Below are 25275 nucleotides of genomic sequence, written 5' to 3' on the forward strand. Positions count from 1 at the left end.
CCCAGACCATGAAAGCTTCCCCTCACGCCCTGTGACACCGGGGCACACGGACCCGCAGGCAGCGGCCACTGACCGCTGGCGTGGCTGAGCTCTGCCGCAGGAGTGTTGCCTGAGAGGAGGGGCTCCCTGGGAGGGTCCCCCACTCTCCCGCCGCCCACGTGCATCCGCAGCAGTGACCCCCCCCTTCCCTGCACCTTCATCAGCGTCCTGCGGCCCTCTCCAAGGCCCGCCCCGGCTCCCATGGCAGCTCCTGGGACGGCTCCAGCCAGGGACGTGCTCCCCTGGAGGATTCCCAGCCAGGTCACTGGCTTTGTGTCGTTCACTGTCTGCCCAGGCGCTGCTCTGGGTTGGACTCCTTTAAAAAAAATTATGTTTTCACTTTTGGCTGTGTTGGGTCTTCTCTGCTGCACGGGCTTCTCTTGTCGCAGAGCAGGGGCTCTGGGGCACACCAGCCTCAGAAGTTGTGGTTCCCGGGCTCCAGAGCACAGGCTCACGGGCTTAGCTGCTCTGCGGTTTGTGGGATCTTCCCGGATCAGGGATCGAACCCGTGTCTCCTGCATTGCCAGGCGGCTTCTTCACCACTGGGCCACCAGGGAAGCCCTCTTTCTATGGTTCAGTGTGCACGTTTTCACTCTCCCTGAAGCTTACAAACAAATCATATGCTCCCCCCACAACAGCACCCAGCAAAGCATGCTGTTCGACCGAGTCTTCATCAGACCCCTGGCTGGGTGGCCTGAACACCCCCTAGACTAAAGGGTGAGGCACAGACCTCCCTGAGGCATGGCAACCAGAACAAAGGAGAACCCTCCTTTTCCTCTAGGCTGCAGTGGGAAACGGTCCCTCTCAATTTCAGGCTAATGTTTGTGGATTAAAGAAACAGTGTTGCAGTCCCAGCCAGTATGCATGGATTCAAATAATGAACAAACAGAGCAGCCAGCCGCCACACACACTCCACCCCGTCTTCAGAACAGAGCTGCCAGGGTACAGGCAGCTTTAATATTTCAGGCGGCGATTTGGGGCCAGCCGAGGGGCCAGCCTGGGAAGGAATGCTGCGTCATGGGAAGCCAGGCTGGTCGCCAGTGACTCAGAACCCCTTCAGGAACCAACATGGGGGAGATGAAAGGGTGGCTTTGCATCGTTGCTGCTGTTGGCCCTGGACTGTGCCCTGAGTTCTTGTGGATTTCAGGCCAGGGATCCCGAGGCTGGAGGGACTGGAGGCAGCTCAGATCAGAGCAGCAGTTAAAAACCAAGAACACTGTTGATACAGGAATGCTATCAACTGTCAGTGATAAATTAATCAATAGGTTTTAAACAAATATTTAATTATTTGGCCACACTGGGTCTGAGTTGTGGCAACTGGGATCCTCACTGTGGCATGTGGGATCTAGTTTTCTGACCGGGGATCGAACCCGGGCCCTTGCACTGGGAGCATGGAGTCATAGCTACTGAACCACCAGGGAAGCCCCAGTAGTGATTTAAGAAATGGAAAATTGGGGGAATCCTGGTCAGAGAAGTAAAATTAAAAAAATTTTTTAACTGATCACTTTATGTTTTCTACTGAAAGATTAATGACAGAAAGGGTAAATTAGTGAAGTCACTGTTGTGTAATACGATAGAAATGAACATTTTCTCGGCCCCTTCGGCCCCCCGCCCTCTAGAGTGTGTGCTGTGCATCGCCTGACCAGTCTCCGAGGAGACAGCATTTGGCTCTTGTTTGGCTGCGCCTCGAGGCCTGTGGGATCTTGGTGCCCCGACCAGGGGCTGAACCTGGGCCATGGCAGTGAACGCGCGAGTCTTAACCCCTGGACTGCCAGGAAACTCCCCCGATTTCCTGTTTCTTAAATGAACTGTTGGGACTTCCCTAGCAGTCCAGTAGCTGAGACTGTGCTCCCAGGGCAGGGGCCGGGGTTCAGTCTCTGGCCCGGGGACTAGATCTCCCAGCAGTGGAGACCTGGTGCACCCAAGAAAATGAGCAAGAAATATTTAGAAAGAAAACGTGTCAACTCTACTTACAAAGGTACAACTTACCAAATTGCCTTAAGTCACAATTATCTTGAGGGGAAGGGTTTTCTTACAGCTGGGAAACATAGATTAAAACCCAGTAAATATTTCACACAAACATCAAAAGGTTATGACCATATTAATCACTTCAGTCCTATGTGACTAATTCTTGATTTTAATCTTCTGGTAACAGTTTTATGAAGCCATCAGGTTTTCCATTAGAATTCTTTAATTTCTTACCCAGTTCAGTGATATGATCTGAAAGTTATCGGAAATTTGTACTTGTCAAAAGGGTTTCCCAAGTGTCAATAGTGGTAAAAAACCCACCTGCCAATGCAGGAGATACAAGAGACGCAGGTTTGATCCCTGGGTTGGGAAGATCCCCCGGATAAGGAAATGGCTAACCCACTCTAGTATTCCTGCCTGGAGAATCTCATGGATGGAGGAGCCTGGTGGCCTACAGTCCACAGGGTTGCAAAGAGTCAGACTCAACTGAAGCGACTTAGCATGCACGCCCATACTTATAAGTCCTTTCTATGAATCTTTTTGAAGTGTTTTTTTTTTTTGCAGAAGCATCAGAGAACAAAAGTGCTCGTCTAGATTTGCGATCAAGATGTTTTGGCTGCAGTTACAAAGGTTGCAGCACAGTGGAGCTTCGGGTTAGTGCAGTTCACAAGGTGCTTTCCTGTCCCCCCAGAAGTCATGAGGGAAAAGTTCCACTTCCCACCCAGCAGAGAGGGCGGCTGCCCCTCCTGTTCTGCTCAGGATACAGCAATCGGGTGCCTTTTCAACAGGCAGGCTTGCAAAAAGAGCAGAAGCTTTGTTATCTGCAGACAGACACAGCTTCATTTTCACCTTTTCGCACTGAAATCATTTCAGATCCCGGGAATGTTGTGCAGACAGCTCAGAGGACCCCGAGCCCCCCACGGCTTCCCCAGACCCGCACATCTGGAAACCAGGGGAGGAGGGTTGGTAACGCCGCTAAAGGAACTGCAGGTCCGTCTGGGTTCCAGGTGTCCTTCCAGGTGTACTGGGGGCTCCCCTGCCTGTCTTCCATGGGCAGTGAGTGAGGAGACACACACAGCCCACGGCAGGGTCTGCGGGGAGCGGGACTGGGCCAAAGACTTGCCTCGCTGGGAGGAGGAGCATTTTGATCTACTCCCATCATGTGAGCGACCACAGACCCCAGAGGATGGGACCCCTAGGGTGAAGGGGGATCACGCACAGCCTTGGCCGCTCAGTCAGTGGAGGACTGACTCTGAAAGGAGGCTTAAAATGTCCTCACAAAAAGAAAAGGAAAAGAGGGACTTCCCTGCTGGTCCCGTGGTTTGGAATCCACCTTGCAAACCTTGCAGTGCAGGGGACGCAGGTTCTATCCCTGGTCAGAGAACTGAGGTGCCCTGTGCTGCAGAGCAACTAAGGCCCAGAGCCGCAACCACCGAGCCCCTGCGCTCTGGAGCCGGCACGCCCCTGCAGGGTCCATGCGTCACAAGTACTGAGTCCACGCGCTCCGGAGCCGGCGCGCCCCTGCAGGGTCCGTGCACCACAACCACCCAGCCGGCGCGCCCCTGCAGGGTCCGTGCGTCACAACCACCCAGCCCCCGCGCTCCGGAGCCGGCGCGCCCCTAGAGGGTCCATGCGTCACAACCGAAGACCCTGCAGGACACAAGGAAGACGTTGTGTGCAGGAACTAAGACCCGACGGTCAAATAAATAATTGAAAAGAAATACCTCACGTCTTTTTTAAAGGCTTATAATTATAGATATTTATAACCATTGTTTGTGTTTACATGTTTAGAAAAGAAAAAAATTTAAATGTGGAAAAGGAAAAGTCCTTATATGGGTGTTTTCAGCCCACTCTCACTGCATCACCTCTTCTAACGTTGCATGTGCACCTCCAGGCACAGACAGAACTTTACATGCACAGTTACCACCCAGCAGCCACTCAGCCCGGACTTGCCGGGCAGTGAACAAAGCGCTCTGCCAGGGGGTCCTTCTGACGATACACGGAGGATATTGGAACCGAAGCGCTTGCTCGGGCTTATTGTCAGACGCTGGAGTGGGCAGGAGTCACGTGACCCAGATTCCAGGATCAGAGGGGTCTCCTAAGTGAGATGATATCGCATCTCAAAATTACGGGATGGGAGGAGAAGATGTGAGGTCATCTCTGCTGCATGCAGCTGCTTCCCGCTTGCTGTGGAGTAGGACAGGCTCCTGCTGGCAGAGCGGCCTCCCTCGGGTTACGGTCGTCCCCATCTCTTGCCCAAGGGTGTGATAGGCAGATGCACATGTGCATTCCGGACTGAGAGAGCCCTGCCTTTCTGGGGAGGGCCTCTTCCCGCTGTGTGTGAGCCTGGGGAGTGTCTGCCGCGGTGGGAGCAGCCCCACACGTACATGACTAGGGTGACCTTGTCTCCCGCTTTTGCTGACAGAGTCCCTGCATGTGCCTGCTGTCCCAAGAGAATTACCAGCAGCAGCCCGTTTTCACTCTCAGAAGCGTCTCAGCATCACATTCGTCACCTCGAGTGTCACCCATGAGAGCACGTCAGCATGCCCCCGCCTCTGTCTCAGACGCTGGGGGGCTGGCGCTCCTTCCCCTAGCAGCCCCACCCACCTCACAAAGCAGACGGCCCATCTGAGTTCCTGGACCCCGGCACATCTCCAAGCAGGAACCAAGACGCTCTCCTTTGGGGAGCCCCCGTTTTGAGGGGGTTCCTGTCGCCCACAGTCATGAGTCCTGCTGACACAGCCTTGGCGTGGGCAGCCCTCCCTGCCCCCAGCCCGCTGCCCGCCTTCAGGTCCTGCGGGAGCCTGCCCTCCCCGCGGGCCCCACCTCCCCCGTGAGGCTTTCCTAGACACCCGGCCGCACTTCCCCAGGCTGGCTCTGGGAGAGTGTCCTCTGAACCCCAGTGATTATAGCCTCTGGCCTGCACGCTCACAAGCACAGTGTCTACACTTGATGCCCCGTTGTCTCGGGGTGGAGTGGGGGAGCTTTTTTCCTCCAAGATCCTGACTCTAAGCCCCTGGGAAGGGACAGGGACCCAGGTGAATCTTTTATTTTCTTGAGGCCAAACAGGATGCTGTGCACACAGCAGGCATCCCATCGATATTTGCTGAGAATATGAATTATAAACGTCAGGATTACGTTGACTGCGTGCCGGGCCAAGGAGATCGTGTCCTGAGGGAAACGGGCGGCCCAGAGTTGCCCGTGTGAGCAGCTGGACGGGCAGGCGGGCAGGGCAGCAGGTCTTGCTGCCTCCTCAGGCACAAAGGCTTCTCCGGCCTGCGCCCCGAGGCCTCCTCCCGATGCCATGCATGCCCCTGCCCTTCGCCCCCCGCCCCGTCCTCTGAGGGCAGCAGGGGCGGTGTGTCACAGCGCGTGAGAGGCCTGCGACCCACGGGCCCTCCCGGACCCTCCCCCTCCCTGGCTCCTCCCTCTCGCTCCTTTTCAGCCTGGCCTGTGTCTCCCTCCAATCTGTAGACACTGGGTGCCTGGCCCTCTCCTCCACGTGTGTCCTTTCCTGAGGCAGCCCGCACTTGTGGGTTTAATGGCCATCTTTACACTGATGATTTCCAGCCTTCTTTTTCTAGGCCGACGTCTTCTCGGGGTTCCAGATTCACATACCCACGTGCTTATGTGCCAACTTTTCTCTCTTGCCCACAGCATAGTGGATATATCCTAGACTGATTCCATGTGTCAGAACGCTTTGGCTCCAAAAAAAAAAAAAAAGCGAGCAGCACCTTGCAGAATGAGGATGTACACTGTTGTCCTGAGGCCAGGAAACTGACCGTCGGCTCAACAACGTAACCATCGACCCGGGCTCTCCGCCTTTTTCTAGGCCGCCCCCAGTGCTTGGCTCGGTCCTTAAGCTTTGCCCTACAAATTAGTGAGAAGGCTACTTTCAAGCACCACAAAAACATCTTCTAGCAGCGGGCTATGTCCTGATGAGTATCTCTTTGAATAGGGAGGAATCTTTTCCAGGAGCCCCTCCCCTGGACCACACGCTCACGCCCTGCCTACGAGGGGAGTGGCGGAGGCGGGTAAAGCCCTGTGTTTGCAAGGCGTCCGTGGTCACTGTTATCTCAGTCCCCTGGGCCTCAGCCACAGCCTCGTAGCTGCCCTCCAGCTTCTGCTGCAGCCTCTCCTCCACCAGTCTGTCTTCCACAAACTGCGGCCGCACGCGCGCTTCCAAGTGCAAGGCGCACGGCACGCACGGCGCCAGGGTTTCCTCTCCTCCCTCACCGAGACGCCTTCCACTGTCATTTGGGGTGACAGTCACGCTCCATGAAAGCATCTGTCTAGCCACGAGAAGCCGCTACTCAAACGAAGACCCGACACGGCCAAAAATAAAAACACAAAATATGTTTTTTAAAGTTGTTGTTCAGATTTAAGTTTTAACCTAATCTTTTAAGAGCTCGTAGCAAGCTACAGTCTTAACAGAGAGGCTTTCAAGCAGAGGAAAGGGAATCATGAAGCCAAGGTTGTGAGATTCACCTGTAGAGCAAGAAAGCAAAGGCAATGACGCGAGAGAAACGCCCGCGGCGCAAGGAGAGCGCGACTGCCAGGGCCGGGGAGGCCTGGTGAGCTTTCCCTTCTCCTTGCAGTCTGTCTTGGCTGCACTGGGTCTTTGTTCCGGGCCGCCGGGCTCAGCAGCTGCGGTGCATAGAGGATCCTCTTGTGGCGACTTCTCTCGTTGGGGGCACAGGCTCCGGGCCCGCGGGCTCAGCAGCCGAGGCGCACAGAGGATCCTCTCGTGGCGGCTCCTCTTGCTATGGGGCACAGGCTCCGGACCGCCGGGCTCAGCAGCTGCGGTGCACAGAGGATCCTCTTGTGGCGGCTTCTCTCGTTGGGGGCACAGGCTCCGGACCCGCGGGCTCAGCAGCCGAGGCGCACAGAGGATCCTCTCGTGGCGGCTCCTCTTGCCGTGGGGCACAGACTCCGGGCCGCCGGGCTCAGCAGCTGCGGTGCACAGAGGATCCTCTCGTGGCGGCTCCTCTTGCTATGGGGCACAGGCTCCGGGCCGCCGGGCTCAGCAGCTGCGGTGCACAGAGGATCCTCTTGTGGCGGCTTCTCTCGTTGGGGGCACAGGCTCCGGGCCTGCGGGCTCAGCAGCCGAGGCGCACAGAGGATCCTCTCGTGGTGGCTCCTCTTGCCGTGGGGCACAGACTCCGGGCCCACGGGCTCAGCAGCCACGGCACACAGACTTGGTTGCCCTGCGGCATGTCAGATCCTCCCGGACCAGGGATCGAATCCCACGTCCCTGCATTGGCAGGCGGGTTCCCAACCACTGGACCACCTGAGAAGTCCCTTGGAGCTTCAACAGGGAGGACACAGAACCTGTGCTGCTGCCTGGATCCCTGAGAACCAACCCCCTGCACAAACTGCAGCCCTCAGACGGTACACGGCTGGCGAGGAGGGGGATAACCTGAAGGCAAGCGGGCTCCACGCTTGCTCTCCCACCCGACCTCTGCGCTGGTGCAGGGAGACCGCGGTGCAGGATGCCTGGGGTGTGGCCAGGCAGGACAGGGCCTCAACTGGTGCCCTAGAGCCACGCCCCCCCACCCCGCACATAAGCTACAGGCGCTCCCCAGCCCCACACACCCCAGTGTGGAGGGCAGAGAGGGTCACTGAACCCGAAACCCGGGGTCAGGACAGGCTGATGTGAACTCCTGATCAGAGGTCACGACGGAAGTCCTGATGCCAGCAGGGGGCGCTCGCACGTGACCAGAGGCTGTGGCCAGGCTTCCCCTCCCTGCACTGCCATGGGGTCAGCCATGCTTCCCCGAACCCCGGTGCTACTGAAGGAGACAAGAACGAGGGGTTACAGGAAGAAGCCTTGAAATGACGGAGGTCACGAGAGGAACTGGATCTCAACAGACTGGACACTCAGTGATGGGAAAGGACACGTGTCTGCCTGGGGCAGGCGTCTGGGGCTCCAAAGAAAAGTGGAGTTCAATTTTAGAAAATCAAGAAAGTTGAAATTATTTTTCATTCAGTTGCATAAAATATATATTTTATAAGTGTTCCCTGCCCACCCCTCAAGGTCTTGTTTAAAAGTTTTCAGCACTACCTCTCTGTACTCAAAATAAAAGTCTGAAATCTTTTCATGGCCCTCGGGGTCCTGATGACCCGGCTCCCAGCCGCCCCTCCATCCTCACCCCCAGCCGGTGCAGGCAGCACAAGGGGGTCAGGAATGTGGACTCCGAGGTGTCTGAATCCTGGCTCCTCCTGAGTCTGTCCCTTGTCAGCTCTGCACCTGTCTCTGCAGGTAAAACAGGGGCCACAACAGAGAGCTGGCGGCAAAGGATGCTGCTCCCTTGATAGACGGCAGTGTGTCTAGACATGCACTCGAACTTCTGGAGGGCTGCTGACTCGGGCTCTGAGGTCTGCCTTCCCTCCTATCCGCCGTTGTCACAGCACTCAAGGCCCTTTGTCCCCAGCTGACTGTCTCAGAGGACACCTCAGGAAGCCCTTAATTGTGATGTGTGACTAACTCAGGTGTACAGTGGTCACCTAACTACACTTGGTGGCATCTGTATTTAAAAAAAAAAACAAGTTTATTTTTGGCTGCACTGGGTCTTCATTGCAGTGCCTGGCCTGCTCCAGCTGCAGTGACCGGGGCTGCTCTCCACTGTGGAGTGCAGGCCTCTCATCGCAGCGGCTTCTCTTATTGCGAGCACAGGCTCTAGGGCGTGTGGGCTCCAGTCGCTGTGGCACATGGGCTCAGTAGAGCCCAGGCTCAATCGTTGTGGCACACGGGCTTAGTGGCTCCGCGCAGTGAGATCTTCCCGGACCACGGATGGAACCCACGTCTCCTCCATCGGCAGGTGGATTCTTCCCCACTGAGCCACCAGGGAAGCCCAGCATCTCTTTTTAGCAATGCAGGTGTTCAGTTAATGACCAAACAGCTGCATCTGAAACCTGACTTGATGGCCTTGTTTTCAGGATAGTGTGGTGTGGTCTTGGCCAGATCAGGGCCAGGAAGGGCTGAGGTGGGCCAGACGCTCACCTGTTACACCCTCAGGTGTCCACTCACGTCTTGTCCAGACCTTCCCTGAAGTTGAGGTGAATTCTGATTCTTCCTTAAAAACTAAATGGACAAGGGAAATTGTTCACAAATGAAAAAGTGGAGAAACTTGGCAAACGTGAGGCCTGGGTAGTCAAAATGAACATCTCCCGGGGTAGGATGGGGTGCGATCCTGCGCTGGTGATGAGCGCGGCACCATCCTGTGGTCACCACCAAGGAAACGGGACCTGCCAGTCCTGAGAGTCACGTTATACTAACGAGAGTCTGTGACTTTTAATAAAACCCGCTGGGGACAGGACGAGACTGACAGTGTAACAGCAGATGAGCTCCTGGAGTAGAGAGGAAACAGACACGACAAAAAGCCAAGCGGGGTGTGCGCGTGGGACCTTAACGTGGGGTCGCCACCGATTCCGCGCCTGAGTGGCCGGAGCGGTCACGGAGGGAAAACAAGCGGGCGACAGGAGTGGGGTGACGGGGCGCCACGGCGACAGGTGCAGGCTCTCCAGTGGCCCAGAGCAAGGCTGGGGAGACGGCGCACACGGAGAAACGCGCGGGCAGGCCACCCTGTGGTCTCCCCGTCTGTGAACTTGCCCTCTTGCTCAAGTTCACCTCTGACTCCAAAATCAGCGCCTAGCTGCTCTCGCCGCCGCCCGTACGGACAGCTCTGCGGCTCGGGCGCCCCGCGCGGGGAAACGCCCCGCCGCGCCCAGTGCGCCCCCGCGGACGCGCCTGGCCGTGACTCGGCAGGTCCGAGAAGCCGCGCGACCGTTCGAGAAGAGGCGAGGTGTGGGCGGGCATCAGAGGGCGCGATTGGTCGGCCCGCGGTGACGTGTCGGCGCGCGCCGGGAACGCCTCGCTGCGGCAGGGCGCGATTGGCCCGGCAGGCGTGACGTATCGGGGGCGCGCCGGGAACGCCCGGACGGCGGGAGCGCTCGGGCCGGGCGGCTGCGGATAAATGGCCCGGAGGCCGGGCGCCGCGATGCTGCTCCTCGGTGGGTTCGGGCGGGCCGCGGTCGTCGCTCGGGTTCTGGTCTCCGCGTCCCTTGGCCTCGTTCGCCGCGGCCGACGGCGGACGGGAGGCTCAAGCTCTCGGCCTCCGCCGCCTTCCACTCTCCTCGGCGGCTGCCTGGGCGTCTTGCAGGGGCCGGCCGGGGGTCCGGCCGCAGACCTCGGACGGCAGGGCGCCCGTGTCCCAGCACACCGGGGCTCTTGCTCCACGGACGCAGCGCCAACAGCGCGACCACGGCGGGACTGAGGTGGGTCTCTGGTCGGTCCTCGATGGAGCGGTTCCCGCACACCCGCTCGGTGTCGCTGACCCCTGGAGCCCAGAGGCGCGTGCAAAGCTGCAGGGGGAAGGCGAGCGAGAGCGGGTCCTGGGGAAGGAACTCCAGAAGAGGAAACGAGGGGCGGGCGGGGTGAGGCGGGTGTTAGTGACGCTCTAACCCGAGGCCTGAGGGCAGGAGCGGGCGTGAGCCGTGGCCAGAGTGTCCCAGGCACCGCGGACACCCCCGGGAGCGGAGAGAGCTGCCGGGCGAGCCCGGAGAAGGCCCTGGGGACGTGGACTCTGGGAGGGACCAGAGTCCGAGAGTGGGTGCCTGATGGGAGGGGAGCCTGTGAGGCGTCCCGGGGACCGACTGCAGCTTTCTCTCAAGTGCAGTGGCCTCGCCGTTTCTATACCTGTTTTCCACTGGTGAGTTAACTTCTTGCCCTTCCCCCGGTCAACTCCAGGTTGATGGTCATTAAGGAGTAAATTCTAAGTAAGACTCAATGCATCAGGGAGTTAGAGAGCAAGAGGGGACTGAGTCGAATCTCTCCGGGTTAGTGCAGTTAATTAATGTGATTTAGCACCTGGTAACGGAGTTTAGTTTATGTCAACAAGTATATTCAGTAGATGAAATTGGGATTTAAAGTTCACCAAGGCTGTAACTTTCTTTGGCAACTGTGCAAATTGAATATGAGATGTGCTTATCAATATGAATCAAAATATGGATTAATGAAAACCTAAATTCGGGTTGAGCTTCATAAACTAGAAATTAGAAGGACTGAAAAACACCCTGTCTTTTAATGGGGTTAATTCTGAAGGAGCTGGTACTTATCCGAAGACGCCTATTTTCTTTTTGCTACAAGACAAGAGTTGGGAGGCTTTAGTCCCCTGTGGGAGCCCAGCTGACTTGGGCGTCTACAGTGTGTGTTTACTTTGATCAGCGGTACGGTATAAATCCTGGTGACTGAAATTCAGGCCGTCGTTACTTTTCTCCTAAGTTTTTCTAATTCTCTCAGGTCACGTTTCGCTCTGCCGTCTGTGTTTTGGACACGTTCTCACAATGGAGTTCCCTGATTTGGGGAAGCACTGTTCAGAAAAAACATGCAAGCAGCTAGGTAAGCACTTTTAAGGGAACCTCAGCAGAAATTGGGCGTTTTGTCATCTGCTTGCCGGGAGAACTGGCCGTTGTCTTCGTTGGCTGATGTTCTTTGGGTCTTGGCCTTTGTGGCTCTTCAGTGATGAGATGCTGGCCTGAGGTTGAGGTTCTGTAGAGCCAGGTAGGAGGCTGGCTGCCCTCGCTGGGTAGACGGAAGAGCGCTGCTTAAACACTCAGGTGCCACCTGAGCTGGGATCTCTCTGGAAAGGGCAGCTGTACCGGTTCCGCAGTGCTGCTGGCATTGTGGAGGTCACGGATCCCGATTATTTTATTCTCTTGTGACACCTCGAGGATGTTTGGTAGGCGTTATATGAACTCAGGGAAGGTAAATAGTTGTTTAATAACGATGTATGATTCTTTCTAGTCTTTAAAGCACTCTACTGTTTTTTGTTTTTTGTTTTAGATTTCCTTCCATTAAAATGTGATGCGTGTAAACAAGATTTCTGTAAAGATCATTTCACCTATGCTGCACATAAGTGTCCCCTTGGATTCACCAAGGTAATCGATCATACTTCTTTCTGAAGATTCTGATCCTCCCTCTCCAAAGCCGCGCTGCCCGAGGTAGTGGACGCGAGCCACACGTAGCGGAAGCTCAGCTGGAGTGAAAGGAGCCGTGAAGGCCTATTGCTCAGTCACACCAGCCTCGTTTCCGGCCCTCGGTGACCGTGTTCGGACAGGGCAGGGAGGAGCGTCCACCGTCCCAGGAAGCTCGGGCTGCGCAGCTCGAAAACCACAGATTATTCTCGGGGGTTCCTGGAATCAGTCGTTGTAGCCAGACCTTCAAAGCTTACTTAACATGTTAGAACATTTAGTTCCTTAACACACCAAGGGAAAACTGTTCTGTCTTCCTGGGCCCTTCCCAGTGCAGGGCTTGACGGGGGATCCATTTGGGGGGAACTGTGCACACTCTATTTCGGAGTCACTTCGCAGCCTTGGCCTCCTGCCTCAGTGATTCAGACGGGACCTGGTGGAAACTGGACTGTGACTGAGGGAAGCAGACCTGCCTAAGCCCAGAGGTGTGAGACCTGGGTTGTTGACGTTTCAGGAGGTCCCAGCCTGAGCTCACTTGTTTTGGGTGCTTCCGAGAGCGGTTTTCTGAGGTCTTTGGCCAGCACTCTACTGGCTCCCCATGGCGGCAGTTCAGAGGTGCAGATGATGCATTTCAGGCTTTGCCCAGTGTCCGCTGTGGTCTGGGCCCTCACTGATTCATGGGGGCGGGGGAGGGTGACTCATGTTCGCCCAGCACCAAGGATCAGGCAAAGCTGTGGTTTTGTTGACTTGACCTTCCTGTTGCCCTGGATGGGGTGAGTCTGCCTAGAGATGACTCAGCGTTGCTTGCTTCTTAACTCGCCCACGGGCCAGCTGCGGGAGCGCCCCTGGGTGGCGTTCCAGCTCCACTCCCAGGCACTCGGGGGTTACCTGTCACCCGCCCACGTCAGCGTCACCTCAGAGCGCTCCTGCGTGAAGCCAGCTCAGCCTGCCCTGAGGGATGCTAACGGTGCTAGGCGCTCCGCTGGGCGCCTGCTGCATCCTTCCAGAGCCCCCGTCCTGGGCTTGGCGGGTGACCACGCCTGCCCGTGTGGGCAGGGCGGAAGCCCCGTGAGCATCAGGAGGGCCGCTGGCAGGCGTGGCCGGGGCTCCTCTCCACCGGCATTTGCTCCCGGCAGCCCCGCCCGCCTTGCAGGCATCAGGGCAGCTTCTCCGCTCACTCCTGGTGCTGGACAGATGGCCCTGCCATCCCAAGACTGGCTATCCAGACTGCCCGCCCGCTTCCCTCCTGGGTGGCCTCACCGGCTCTCCTCGGGTCGTCTCTGCGGGCGGGTGATAGTCCGTGGTGCGTTGGCTCCCCTGGGGTCCTCCTGTGAGGGCGACCCCGTGTGGCGGTGCCGCGGGCCTTTCGTTGTGTGCCTGAGCTTTGGTTCCTGATCAGCCCTGTCATCTTACGTTTGTTGCTTTAGGATGTCCGGGTCCCGGTGTGCCCACTCTGTAACAGCCCCGTCCCAGTGAAACGGGGGGAGATCCCCGATGTGGTGGTCGGTGCGCACATGGATGGAGACTGTCGGCGTCCCCCCGGGCAGGAGACGGTGAAGGTGAGGCAGGGCTGCGGGTGCTGCTTCCTCCTCCAGGGAGACGTTAAACCCTAACGATTGTTGAAGGACAGGGAGGCCTGGCGTGCTGTGGTCCACGGGTCGCAAGGAGTTGGACACGACTGAGCGACTGAACAATTGTTTTTCCTGGATTGTGAGCGGCGTGGGTTTCCACAGTTCTACAAGCGTATTTCCTCAATATCAGGGTCTACATTAGGATTTGCTCTCGTTACAAGAGTCTTACTGTTTCTCCGAAGGTGGAAAGTTAGCGCGGTTTCTAGGAATCCCTGCCCTTGTGCGCTTTTTTCCTGAGCTCCCCAGGAGACAGCGTAGCATGTACTGATGACATGCAGACCCCAGTGTGCGTCTGTCCGTCCGTAGCGGGCACGGGGCCGCCTGCCTTCCCCGCAGGCTGAGCGCAGCCTGTGTGCCGCGGGCGCCTGTCCCGTGGGGCTGCTGCGGGGCCCTGGCGCCCTTGCTCCAGCGGTGCTCCTGGCGCTCGTGGGCGCTGGCGGTTTTCCCGCTTCTGCTGCTGCTCGGGGGCGCCCGTGAGCAACCGCCCTCCTTGTCCCGTGTGGCAGCCTCACGCTGGCTGAGCCTCACAGACTGGGAGCCCTGGGCCCGCACCCACTCTGGACCGCACTCCTCCTTGCTGGCCCTGCTGGGCTGGCCTGTTCTCCCCTAAGTTCCCTTCTCGGTGTCCCCCGTGTGGGTGCTCGGTCCTGGGTCCTGGTCAGTCTCAGGCTCACGGCGGTCAGGGCAGCTCTGCTGTGGGGAGGGGGTCTCCCAGAGGCACAGCTGCCTCCTGGCCACCCGCCCCCCCCCAAGCCTCCACACTGGCTCGCAGGGTTTCACGTCTGCTGAGTGCGTCCTGCATGTCCGTGAGCTTTCCCTAAAGTCGGGGCTGTTCCCATTCATCTTTTGCAGTTTTGCGTTAATCCCTTTTCAGAACATCTCTTGGCGGTCACTGTAGAACTTCAGGCGGAGTCTGAGCTGCCACCGGTGATCACCTCCATGTCTGAGGAGCCCCGGGCTGGCCGAGGCCCTCAGCAGACAGTGCGTGGCAGCCTGTCCTGCCCTCAGAGGGGAGGCTCTCCGGCCTCCTGCACGTCCCCGAGCTGCGTGCTCCCCGGGCCAACCCAGGTGGTCCTCTGGGATGCGGGCCGTGTGGCCCCCTCTCTCGGCCTCCAGCACGACTCCAGGCCCCACTCCTGTGAGGCTGAGTCACCATCTGCAGCCGCGGGTTCTGGTTTCTGACCTCAGCCGTCTGCAGCTGCGGGTTCTGGTTTCCGGTCCTCGGCCGACTGGAGCCGCGGGTTCTGGTCTCCGGTCCTCAGCTGACTGGAGCCGCGGGTTCTGGTCTCCGGTCCTCGGCCGACTGGAGCCGCGGGTTCTGGTTTCTGGTCCGTGTCCATCTCCATGTGCTCCAGCCGCTCCCTGCTTCCTGCGCTCAGTGCAGGACAAAATCGATTGACAGCCTGGAACAGGAGAAGGTGAAGCCTGCCCTGAGCCTCCGCCCCAGGCCCTCTGATCGGGCCTCCCCTCCGCCCCGTGCCCCCCCAGCCCCCACATCCGCGGCCCCTGCTCGGTCCCCGCCGGCTGCTCCTTGCTGCCCCCTGTGCTCAGCCACTGCTTGCCTCGGCGGAGGGCCGCCCCCGGCTGCTGGCCCTGCCTCCTCCGTTGCACCTGTACAGTTGGGAGTGCCTGGCAGCTTACGTCACCCAGAGGCCCCCTGATGGAGCACAGCCCCTGCTGGCCCCGGGGCCCTGCTGGCTCCCCTCGCGCTGCGTGGCCTCTCCCCGTGACCCGTCTGCCCCACCCCCATCTCATCTCTCACTGGGAGCATCCCCAGGCATCCCACGAGTCCCCAACACGAAGTCCTGGCTTTGTATTTGTCGTCTGTTAAAAGTTTCCTGCGTGCTTAGTTAGTATTGTTTACCTGACAAATCTCAGTGAAAGCTTGGCGCCTGCATACTGTTGAGCTAAGAACTGTTTCTGGTTTGAGGGTTAAGGGTCTTATTCGGGGCTTGCTGAGTGATCGCTCAGCGAGGCGGTTGGGACACTGAAGTGACTTGTGCTTCTGCAGGTGTTTACGTTCCGCTGCTCCAGGGAGGGCTGCAGGAGGAGAGAGATGCTGCGGGTGGCGTGTGAGGAGTGCCGCGGCAGCTTCTGCCTCCAGCACAGACACCCTCTGGACCACGGCTGCGCCCGCAGGGGCCCTCCCGGCAGCTTAGCCGGGTGAGGACGGCCTCACTCACCCTACGCGTTGGGACCACCTGGACCTGGAATTGAGTCCCACGCTCGGCTGTGGGGCTGGAATATTCACTGTGGGGTTTGGATGAATATGATCTAAATTAAAAGTGGACTCAGAATTGAAGCTGGAATCTAGTCGTCTGCTGGGACCCTAGTTCTGAAGCTAGAAGCTGTGCTCATGGTGCGGGGGGCGGGTGCGGGCTCCTTTTCGGGGCCACGGGGAGGGTCTGCCCGGGCGCCCGCTTCGTGGAGGGTGATCCCCGTCTCCCTGGGGCCCCCGGCCTGCGGACACATCACCCTGATCTCTGCCTCCCGTGGCGTTCTCTCTGTGCGGTGGTCTCCAAGTGTTCCCTTGGCAGCCCAGCAGTCTGTGCGGCCAGACAGTGACCCCCTCCCTGCACTGTGAGCTCAGCTTCACACACCACCAGCCGCCCGCCCTCCCCATGGGCCTGGGTTGCCACACTCCGGCCGCCTCCTGATGGCAGCCCAGCCCCTCTGCTGGCTGGCAGTCAGGAAGAGCCCCCTCGGGAACGTGGACCATCCGCCCCACCTGCTGCAGGAGGAGTGGGAGTCCCCTGCCGCCTCCTGTGACCGTCTCTTGTGGCGTCTGCCTGAACCAGGCGGAGGGTCCCCTCATCCCTGTGCATGTGGCCTCCGTGCTAGAGATGAGGAGTTGGTGGAACGCTGACCTGAGCCTTCCCCACAGGTGCTTGGAACCCAGGCCGTCGGGGGCTTCCCGCGAGGGGCTGGGCAGCTGGCTGGCCCGGCACTTCAGGTATGGCCCGGGAGAGGTCGGGGGGACGGCCACGCTGAGCGCTCACGGTGCGGCTCCTGCCTGGCCTCTGGGGCTCTGCGCCCGGTCCCGGCCAGACAGGGGAGGGGGTGTGCGCCAGCCTGCAGGCTCCTCAGCCCCGGGCGACCCCGAGAGACGCTTCACCGCTGGGGTCTGCAGCCCTGTGGGTGGTGGATGTTTTGTACGTGACCACCCACTTCCAGTTAATCCAGACAGACTTAAAAACGAGCTGTTTTCTTCTCTTTCAGGTTCAAAGTAAAGTGATGGTGTGACTGATCCTGCCCAGACTGGCCTGTTCTCTTGCGCTACCTGCACTTTATGCTCTAGCAGGCCCCTGCTTCCCACGCGAGCAGCTCTGGCCTGGGTGTCAGTCACGGGGCTTCCGTCACTCAAACCACCCGCAGCGGGTCACACGACGTCTTCCCATGTGGCTCCTGTAGTTGGTCCTCCGAGCCCAGTGGAGGGGCGCCGCCTCCCGTTGGGGTCCTTGTCCAGGTGGCCCCTGCTCCCTGCTCCTGCTCCACTGAAAGGACAGCCGTGACCCTCTGACTGCAGGCGTTGAGGTGACGCCAGGAGAGTCCTCGTCTCCTGGGACCTCGGGCACCAGGAAACTGGAGGAAGAGAAATGCTGTCCGGTTGGGTCCCCAGTGTAACCCACAGGGCACGCTCCCACACGGTTACCCTTTGTGTGCTGGGTTCAGAGCCTCGGTACGCTGGAGGGCGGTGTGCTGGGTGCCCGTCTGCAGGCGGGTGATGCTGCTGTTTGTGGCCCTCCTCTGGTTAGCAGTGGCAGGTTTAGGCTGCTGGCTCTCCAGGTGTGCCAGGATGGCCCGGGGGCCTGTGAGGAGCGCAGCCCCCCGCCCTGCCCGAGTCCTGATGCCGTGGGGCTCGGGGCCACATGCGAGGAGCACTTCCTGGGCTCCGGCTCTACTCCGTGGTCACTAGCGGGACGGGGGAGCCTGGTGGGCTGCCGTCTATGGGGTCGCACGGAGTCGGACATGACTGAAGCGACTGAGCAGCAGCAGCAGCCGGTGTGAGGAAGAAGCGTTGATGTCGGGAGCTTGAGTGTGTATCTTCTCAGCTGCAAGTTTTATGACATCTATACACAGATCACGTCTTTCTCAGGAGAGGTTAATGTCCAAACTGAGGCTCTGTAGAGCTGGGTTTTGAAGATAATACCAAAAAAGAAAAAAATCTCGTTACAAATATTTACAGGTTGAAATAGTGTTTTGGATATAATGGGTTAAATAAAGTGTTAAAGTGAATTTTACTTGGTTTTGTTCTGTGTTTTAATTGTGGCTACTGGGAATTTTAAAGGTAGGTGAGGCTTGCGTCATGCTTCCGTTAGCACTGTTCTTGATCATCCAAACTAAAGGACAAAAATGTGCTGCACTATCAGTGATCACCAACTCACATGAGTGCACTTGTGTTTCTCAGCTTAAACGTGGAATGTTTACGTGTATTTAAGACCTTTCTGAGAAGTTAGCGTTTTCTTGAAGGCCCTGTGTGAAGAGACATTGCGATGGTGCAGAGGTCGAAGGTCAGGACGGCAGTCGTCGCCGGGCAGTCCCTGCCGCTGTTGACGGAGGTCAACGTCCCCCGGGACCTGGGTATGTCGCTGCCCTCATGCTTTGCTCCTTAGGGAGCGTTGCTGTGCTGGGGGGCGTGTTTCAGAGATCGGTGAGAGGTCCCAGGTTGGCATCCAGGAAGTCACACCAATTTCCTCCCCATCGGTTTCCCTACACCGCCATCAGCTGTTTCATGGGCTCAGTGTTCTCCTAATGTGGTGAAAACGTGGTGTCGTCAGCGGGTCTGCCTTGATGAGCAGAGTTGAGCATTAGTTCTGAGAATTCCTTGTGGACACGACCACGTCCCACAGGATGGGAAAGCCACAAGTGCATTTTAAGTTTTTGTAGGAAGCACTGATGTCGAGAGTTCTATGACCGCGTCCCAAAGGATGGGGACGCCATAGGAGCATTTTAAGTTTTGTAGGAAGCGCTGATGTCGAGAGGTCCGAGTGCCGCTTTCTAAGTGTCGCAGGTCTACGTGCGTCTTTGAGAGAAGGCTGTGCTCACTGCCTCAGCTGCTCAGAGTGACCTCGAGCGCGCTGTGATCTTGGCCGTGGTTCCCTCACCTGTGAGTGGCAGCCATCTGGGATGGGGCAAGGCTGGTGCTCAGCCTCAGAGGTGCCCGAGGCACAGGGCTCGCCAGGTGTGCAGGCTCTACCTGGGCCTCCGTGCCCGGTACTGGGCACACCACCGCCCGGCTGCAGGAGGAGGGTCAGGCTGGCCTCAGCAACTCCACGTGTCTTTCGAGAGGGTCTGGCCCATGTGGGGGAAGGGAGAGCCTTGGGGCAGCTGAGTGTGTTCTCCCGCCGCCTGGGGTCTTCAGCACGTGCAGCCACACCCTTCCTGCCGCTGTTGTCCTGCCTCTGCGTTACGAGCAGCACGCAGGGCCAGGCTGCCTGCCCAGTGCTCCGTGTCCAGTGACCAGTCCTGGCGGCCAAGCTGGTGCAAGGCTGCAGTATCAGACGTGCCCACAAGGTGTCACCAGAGGGTCTCTGAGAACCAGGGAGCCGGCGACTAGACCTCTTTCCTGCGGGCAGCCGCGTCGGGCGACAGGAGGGGCACGACCAGTCCACCAGCCCCAAGTCAGTCTTGCAGGTCGTCCGTGTTCAGGGGGATTGGGGTTTTGTAAGTGTATTTTTAAACTAATTCCTGTTGGCTTTACCTGCTTCACAGTGTTGTGTTTCTACTGCACAGCAAAGTGGGCGGCTGTGTGCACACATACAGCCTCTGTTTTGGATTCCTTCCCAGGTGGGTTACCACGGCGCCCTCAGTAGCACTTCCCGCGCTGCCCAGGAGGTTGCCATCAGTCACGGGTGTCGTGCGTCGTGTTGATGGTGCCTGCACGTCAGTCCCCATCTCCCAGTCCTTGCCCACCCCTTACCCCTCAGTATCCATGTTTGTTCTTGATCAGGCTTCCACATTCATTGTTTGCTCAATGCCACGGCCTAGTCTGGAAGGTGTGTTCTGAAGAGTTTCCTGAAGTGGTCTCCGTTTTCCAGGTTTGAAGCTGCACAGCGAGGACTGTGGACGTGGGCCCAGCCCTGCAGCTGTCCTGAGACGGGGGTGTCGCAAAGGCGGCGGGAGGGAGATGAGTCTGACCTTCCCACTTGGTTGAGTGTGAACGTCTGAGGGTAAGTGCTGACTTACTGCTTTATTTCACTGCAAGGCTGCAGTCAGCCACCGCGGTGTGCTGCGCAAGGGGAGCGGGTGCTGTGGAAGAGCGGAGGGGAGCGGGGAGGGGCTGTGAGGGGACCGGGGGCCGCGGTGGGGGTGCGTGCAGGCGGGTGGTCTTCAGTCCTCCCAGCGGCCAGGTGAGTGAGCTTGGAAGTGACCGTGCCCCAGCGAGCCTTCCTGTGAGACTCCAGCCCTGGTGCCACCTCGGCCCGGCCTGTGGGAGCCCCTTAGGCCAAGCACGGAGCTAAGTCACACCCATGTGCCCACCGTGCAGATACTGTGAGATCATAAATGTGTGCAGTTTTCAGCTGCAGAATTGTGTTGAAACAGTGCTGTTGAAAACTGCACAGAAACGGTGCTGTGCAGAAACAGCCCACCACCGGAGGGGCCACGATGGAGCCGCTTTGCTGCTGTCGCTCGGTCCCCTTGCGCTGGGAGGCGGCGTGGGCCACGTTTAACATGGCCGTCACTCATTTACAGGGTGACGTGGAAGTCGCTGGTTTTGAGTGGGGCCCAAAGGAAGAGGTCAATTTGTAGCACAGATGGTCCTGCACTTGGGTCACGAAACTCGGAAGACCTGAGGATCACACGCCCGGCTGAGCAGCTCCGGACGCACTGTGGGCACGGCAGAAGCGCAGTTGAGGCTGAGCCCTGACGGGGCACCGTGTCAGCCCGTGACTGTGGGACCCTGGGCCAGATCCATTTCACCTGCACCATTAATCAAAGTCGTTTTAAGACTTTCTCTTCCTCGAGGCCTCACGGGGCCTGGATGACGAGATGCTCACCTGAGTTGTTCCCCAGGAGCTTGGAGTCAGCTGGGCCGGGTTCCAGCTGAGCTGGTTAAGAGTGGACAGGACTTCCGAGCCTCCAGGGGGCAAGCACGAATCTCCTCTCCACGACCTTTGACATCAGAGCTGAGAACTTCACCCTTAGTCTCTAAGTGCCTCCACTTTTGAACATGCAGAGGCCTGTGGCGAGGTTAACACCTTCATGGACCGAGATTATCCCAGCTTTTTCCCATCTCCCTGCACTCCCCACCCATCCGACCTCAGGCCGCCCTGCTGCTTTATCCTGTAAGTACTCTGGGCCCCTTGCCTTCGAGGAGGTGGAGCTAAGGTTTGTTCTTCCGTCTCCTTACTTGGCTGATTTCCTGCAGACTTCAGCATTTTGGCTAGCTGTGCTTCTGGCAGAGTGAGCCTGGTCCGGCAGCGGCTGGAGCAGTCCATTTTCAGATCCACGAGGCTCTTTTGGGCGGGTGTGTCAGCAGCCCAGTGCACACTGACGGTGCTGATTTTTCTTGGTTTTCTATCCCATTGTTTGTCTCCTGTGTATGTAGCTATTTTCTGTTGACTAGCGGTCATGCTATATGAGCAATTACAGTTTGGGGTGTGAGACTTCGTGGTCTTCTAAACTTGACCTTTTCTTCTTTCAGCCCACAAGTGGCACCACCAATGAATCCCGAATCACTTAAATGCAGTTTCAGAAACTGAGATGGAGTCCAGGTGGATTTTATGCATTGCCTGAAAGAGCTGGGCTCTCTGTATATTCACGCCTGTAGTGTAGCCTTTCAGGACTTCAACCCAAAGGTGGGACGCTTACAAGAATCCTTCCTCTTGGCAGCCCTAAGCCTGCAAAGCTGACGAAATCTTTGTTCACCTTCTCAGCCTTTCCAGCTGTTTTCTTCCGGAATTGAGTGAAAAACGGTCCTAACTGAAAGGCTTACTTCTCTAGGTGTCCCCTCTTCCCCTTTATTGGCCTCATGTCATCTATCTATCTATATATATATGTCTTGTTTTGTATATATGTTTTTTTAAATCATTTTTTCAGCTATTTTCAGTGGGAGGCTTTCTGGAAATCACCTCTCCCTGTTTCCAAACCAAGCTCTACTGCTTCGGGCGGCAGTAAAGCCGATCTGCTGACACTGGGTCGCAGTGAAGGAAAATGCAGCGATTGCTGCAGGTGCCGAGCAAGGAGTCCCGGCAGCTGGTGCTCAAAAGACCTGCATTCCTGAAGGCTCTCAGGAAAGGTTGATAAAGACATTGAGGGAGAGGGCTGTGGGGTGCGTGATCAGCTCGTGGGCAGTATTCTAATTGGTTGGTGGTGACATAACCAGGACTCAGCATCGTCAGTACCCCAACCAGTGGGGGTCTGCATGCTTGTGGGCAGCACACAGCTTGATGCCCTCAACTGCCAGGGCTTTCAGCAGCTACAGAACAGCTACAAGGACATGGCTCAGAACATCACCTAGAGCTCTTGAGGGCACTAAGGGTCCTCGACTGTGTTTAACGGCCATTATTTCATCTTGCTTGAATGTTTTCCTTTCTGCATTTTCTGACTTCTCAGATTATTCATTTTTAAAGTTTTCTACAGACAAAGTGGAGGCAGTGGACATGGAACGGGGGAGTCCTGTACTGGGAAGGTCCTGTAGGGTCCTGCTCGCTGACAGGCCTAGGAGGCTGAGGCTTTTCTACAGACAGAAGCCCGTGGAGGACACGGAGTGGGTAAGTGGGTGGAGTCTCTTCCCTTCCAGAAAGGCTCCATAGGGTCCTGTTGGGTTACAATACACGATAACCATATTTGTATTTTATACTCTATATTGTTTAAGCTTGTATGTGAATGAGAACTTCATTTTTCAGTGATCGTGAAGCCAGTTGAAGTAGCTTGAAAACAGAATGGTTCTTCCTGGAGTCGGTAAATTTGAACATGCTTACCGGTGGCCCAGTCTCCTTATGTGCGTGAGAGGCAAGCAAGGTGTCTTATACAATTAGAAACAAGTTAGTTGTCCGTAGAGAGTGAAACTAGAAAGTCCTGGCTTGCTGCCCTATCTTCCACCCCAGGAAGCTCCCTTGATGGCACAACCCCGTCCAGCTGTCCCCACCTCACTGTCCCCAGCTTATAAATCCTCCCAACCAGCGGTGGGCGAGACAGTTCAATATTTCTAAGAGCCGAAAAATAATTTAACTCGTGGTTTCGTCGGCATAGCGCCGCCTCAGACTTCAGACGCCCGGGCGGTTGGGCCCGCGTCCACGTTTATCCTCTCTCCAGGGACCTAACCTGGGTTTACAGGTGTCTGCAGACACACCGCTGCACCGGCAACTTCGCGAGCAGGCGCAACGCTGTGAGCGGGGAAGTGGAGGTGGTCTCAGCAGAGACGACAGGACGGGGTGTTCCCCTGCCCCACGTTCTGCTCTGTGGACACATCGGGCGCGGTGACACACCACATCCCGAACAAGCACCCTCGAGCAAAGCTCCCTCAAGTTTCAAAACCCCCAGTTCACACACGGCCGGGGCGGGGTGGGGGGGAGGGGGGGGCCGGTCAAGATGACGTCCAAGTTCAGGAAGTGACTGTAGCCCCTTCCCAAAACCCGGGCATGGCAGATCCCAGGAGACCAGGCCCCGGGGCGAGGGTAGGGGACAACCTCGCAATCCTGCGCCCACTCTTTAAGCGACAGCTTAAGACTAATTCTCGTGGACCGACCTGCGCTATCCGCTTTGAGCTGGGGAACCGGCGGGCGCCACCCGCGAAACCGGAACGCGGAGGGTTGCCGGGCAACCGGCGGCTCCCGGCGCCCAACAGTGACGCCATCGGCCCCGCCCCACCCCACGCGGCCGCCCCGCTCCATTGGCCAGAGGGGACACGGAGGCATCCCTCGACCAATAGGCGGCGCCGCCCCGGGGGTGGGACCGCGTTACCTGGGCGTCGCGTCTGCCGGAAGCCGGCGTCGACGGCCACGCGCAGGTAGGCGAGTGTGGCGCGCTGAGTGGGTGAGGGGGGGGTGTCCCCGCGTGGGCGCGGGGCCTCCGCGGCCGTTGGGAATGCGCGGGGGACCTGGCCGTCTTCCTTTCGGCGGCCTGCCGAGGGCGCGGGGACCAGGGCGCCGGCCTGGGGTCCCCTCAGCCCCCTGGTGAGTCCCGCGTGTCCGCGCGGCTCTAGTCAGAAACAGCCCAGAGCCAGGGAGGTCGCCTGAGGTGGGTGGGACGCCGGTGCTTGTGACGGTGCTTGCGATGGCGCGCGACGCGGCGGGGAGACGTGGGGCGGGGCGCGGGGCCGAGGAGGGGAGGCAAGCCCCGGGGAGGGTCCCAGCGGAGGTGGGCCGAACCCGGCCTAGGTATTTCACGCACCCTGACGAAGGCGGCGTCGGAAACGGCCTGGAGGGGCAGGGGCGGAGAACGGTCGGAGACTTTTGAATGATCCTGGAGGAGGGGCGGCACAGGTCCACTTCTGGGTGTGCTTCGGGAATGGGGTCAGCGGCGTTCACCGTGGGACGGCCGGGTGTTTGCGAAAGAGGATCTGTGGGTGACACCAGGGTTTTTGGCTTGAGCTGAAATCTTCATTTTACCGGATGGCCTTTGGGGGGACAGACCTTGCCAGGGAGATCAGGCTTGCGGAGGGTGATGGGCAGTGTGGATTTGACACGTCTCCTGTGAGACAGTGTGTGTGTCGGTGATCCACAAGGTTGACAGCGTGGTAGTGCGGCTCAGTGAGAAGCGTGGGCGTCATCAGCCCCCGGCTGGTATTTAAAGCCGCAGGGCTAGGTGAGTTGAGGGGAGTGAGACTCAGTAGAGAAGAAAGGAGGCCTGAGCCAGGTGCCCTCGTGCATCCTCGGGCAGGGAGGTGAAGAGGTGGGAGGAAGGCCAGAGAGTGGGGGGGGGGGGGGTGGGGGGGGGGCGGGGGTGGGGAACGGGGACGAAAGGGCCGTTGGGAAGAGGGGCAGGTGTGTGGCAGATGCTGCTGTGAGGTCTGGTGCCTGCAGTCAGGGACGAACAAAGCCGTGCTGGACTTGGCCTAATCGATGAGGCCCCATTTTAATCGACGATAACTACTGCACAGGCGGAAGTCCTGCGAACTGAGCTCGTCTTGGATTTGTGCAGGGAGAGGGTGTTTTAAAGGGAGGGTGGGGGGTGCAGAGGCGGCACCCGGAAGAGAGGCATGGAGCTGGAGAATTGCAGTGAGCAGACGCCTGCCCTCCCGCTCCCCCCACACACAGGTCCTGCCTTCAGATGTTGGTAGCCTCCAGTTTTCTCAGGCAGGAGCTTGTCAGGGGGGCAGAGTCACTGTAAGTAGTCACTGGTGGCCCAGCTGGTAAGAATCCACCTGCAGTGCGGGAGACCTAGCTTCGATCCCTGGGTGGGGAAGATCGCCTGGAGAAGGGAAAGGCAACCCACTCCAGTGTTCTTGCCTGGAGAATTCCATGGGCAGAGGAGACTGGCGGGCTACAGTCCGTGGGGTTGCAAAGAGTCAGACACGACTGAGTGACTAAGCACAACATAGCCCAGAGTCACTGTAAAGATGTGGCCCTGAGCTGCTAGAAACTGTTTTCAAGTCTTTACAGGCCCAAGTTGAGGCCCGATGAAGGGAGGGCTCAGAGGAGGCTGGCCAGTTTGGTCGGGAGAGGCTCTTAGCAGACGGGTGTCATTACTGGTCTCAGTTAGAGCCTCTGGCCAAGCCAGG

General features: G+C 58.2%; 2 protein-coding genes and 1 long non-coding RNA gene across 9 annotated transcripts in view; all 3 read left to right on the plus strand.

The window, feature by feature from the left end:
• The window catches only part of LOC139179794 (uncharacterized), a 30033-nt gene extending 26335 nt beyond the window's left edge, over positions 1 to 3698 (plus strand). Inside the window, exon 4 of the long non-coding RNA XR_011564168.1 lies at positions 2572 to 3698. This is a non-coding gene — a long non-coding RNA (uncharacterized lncRNA). The remainder of the gene's footprint in view (positions 1 to 2571) is intronic.
• Positions 3699 to 10066: 6368 nt separating this feature from the next.
• Positions 10067 to 17851, plus strand: ZFAND2A (zinc finger AN1-type containing 2A). Of its 3 annotated transcripts, none has more exons than XM_019988277.2 (8): positions 10144 to 10284; positions 10686 to 10718; positions 11309 to 11407; positions 11852 to 11946; positions 13407 to 13538; positions 15622 to 15773; positions 16495 to 16563; positions 16830 to 17851. In XM_019988277.2, the coding sequence occupies exons 3-8, from the start codon at positions 11353 to 11355 to the stop codon at positions 16843 to 16845; spliced, it is 519 nt and encodes a 172-aa protein (XP_019843836.2). In that variant the 5' UTR covers positions 10144 to 10284; positions 10686 to 10718; positions 11309 to 11352; the 3' UTR covers positions 16846 to 17851. The 3 variants fall into 3 exon arrangements, with proteins under 3 accessions (XP_019843835.2, XP_019843836.2, XP_019843834.2); XM_019988275.2 differs by having other exon boundaries at positions 10156 to 10284; positions 10681 to 10718; XM_019988276.2 differs by lacking the exon at positions 10686 to 10718 and having other exon boundaries at positions 10067 to 10284.
• Positions 17852 to 22198: 4347 nt separating this feature from the next.
• The window catches only part of CHLSN (cholesin), a 68761-nt gene continuing 65684 nt past the window's right edge, over positions 22199 to 25275 (plus strand). The window contains exon 1 of one of the 5 annotated variants that reach the window (XM_070780343.1): positions 22199 to 22324. In XM_070780343.1, the coding sequence (XP_070636444.1) occupies positions 22214 to 22324 (111 nt within the window). In that variant the 5' untranslated portion in view covers positions 22199 to 22213. The other 4 variants (XM_019987374.2, XM_019987375.2, XM_070780345.1 and 1 more) reach the window with 4 other exon arrangements.

The sequence above is a fragment of the Bos indicus genome, chromosome 25, assembly GCF_029378745.1.
Source record: "Bos indicus isolate NIAB-ARS_2022 breed Sahiwal x Tharparkar chromosome 25, NIAB-ARS_B.indTharparkar_mat_pri_1.0, whole genome shotgun sequence".
In the NCBI taxonomy this organism is placed as follows: domain Eukaryota; kingdom Metazoa; phylum Chordata; class Mammalia; order Artiodactyla; family Bovidae; genus Bos; species Bos indicus.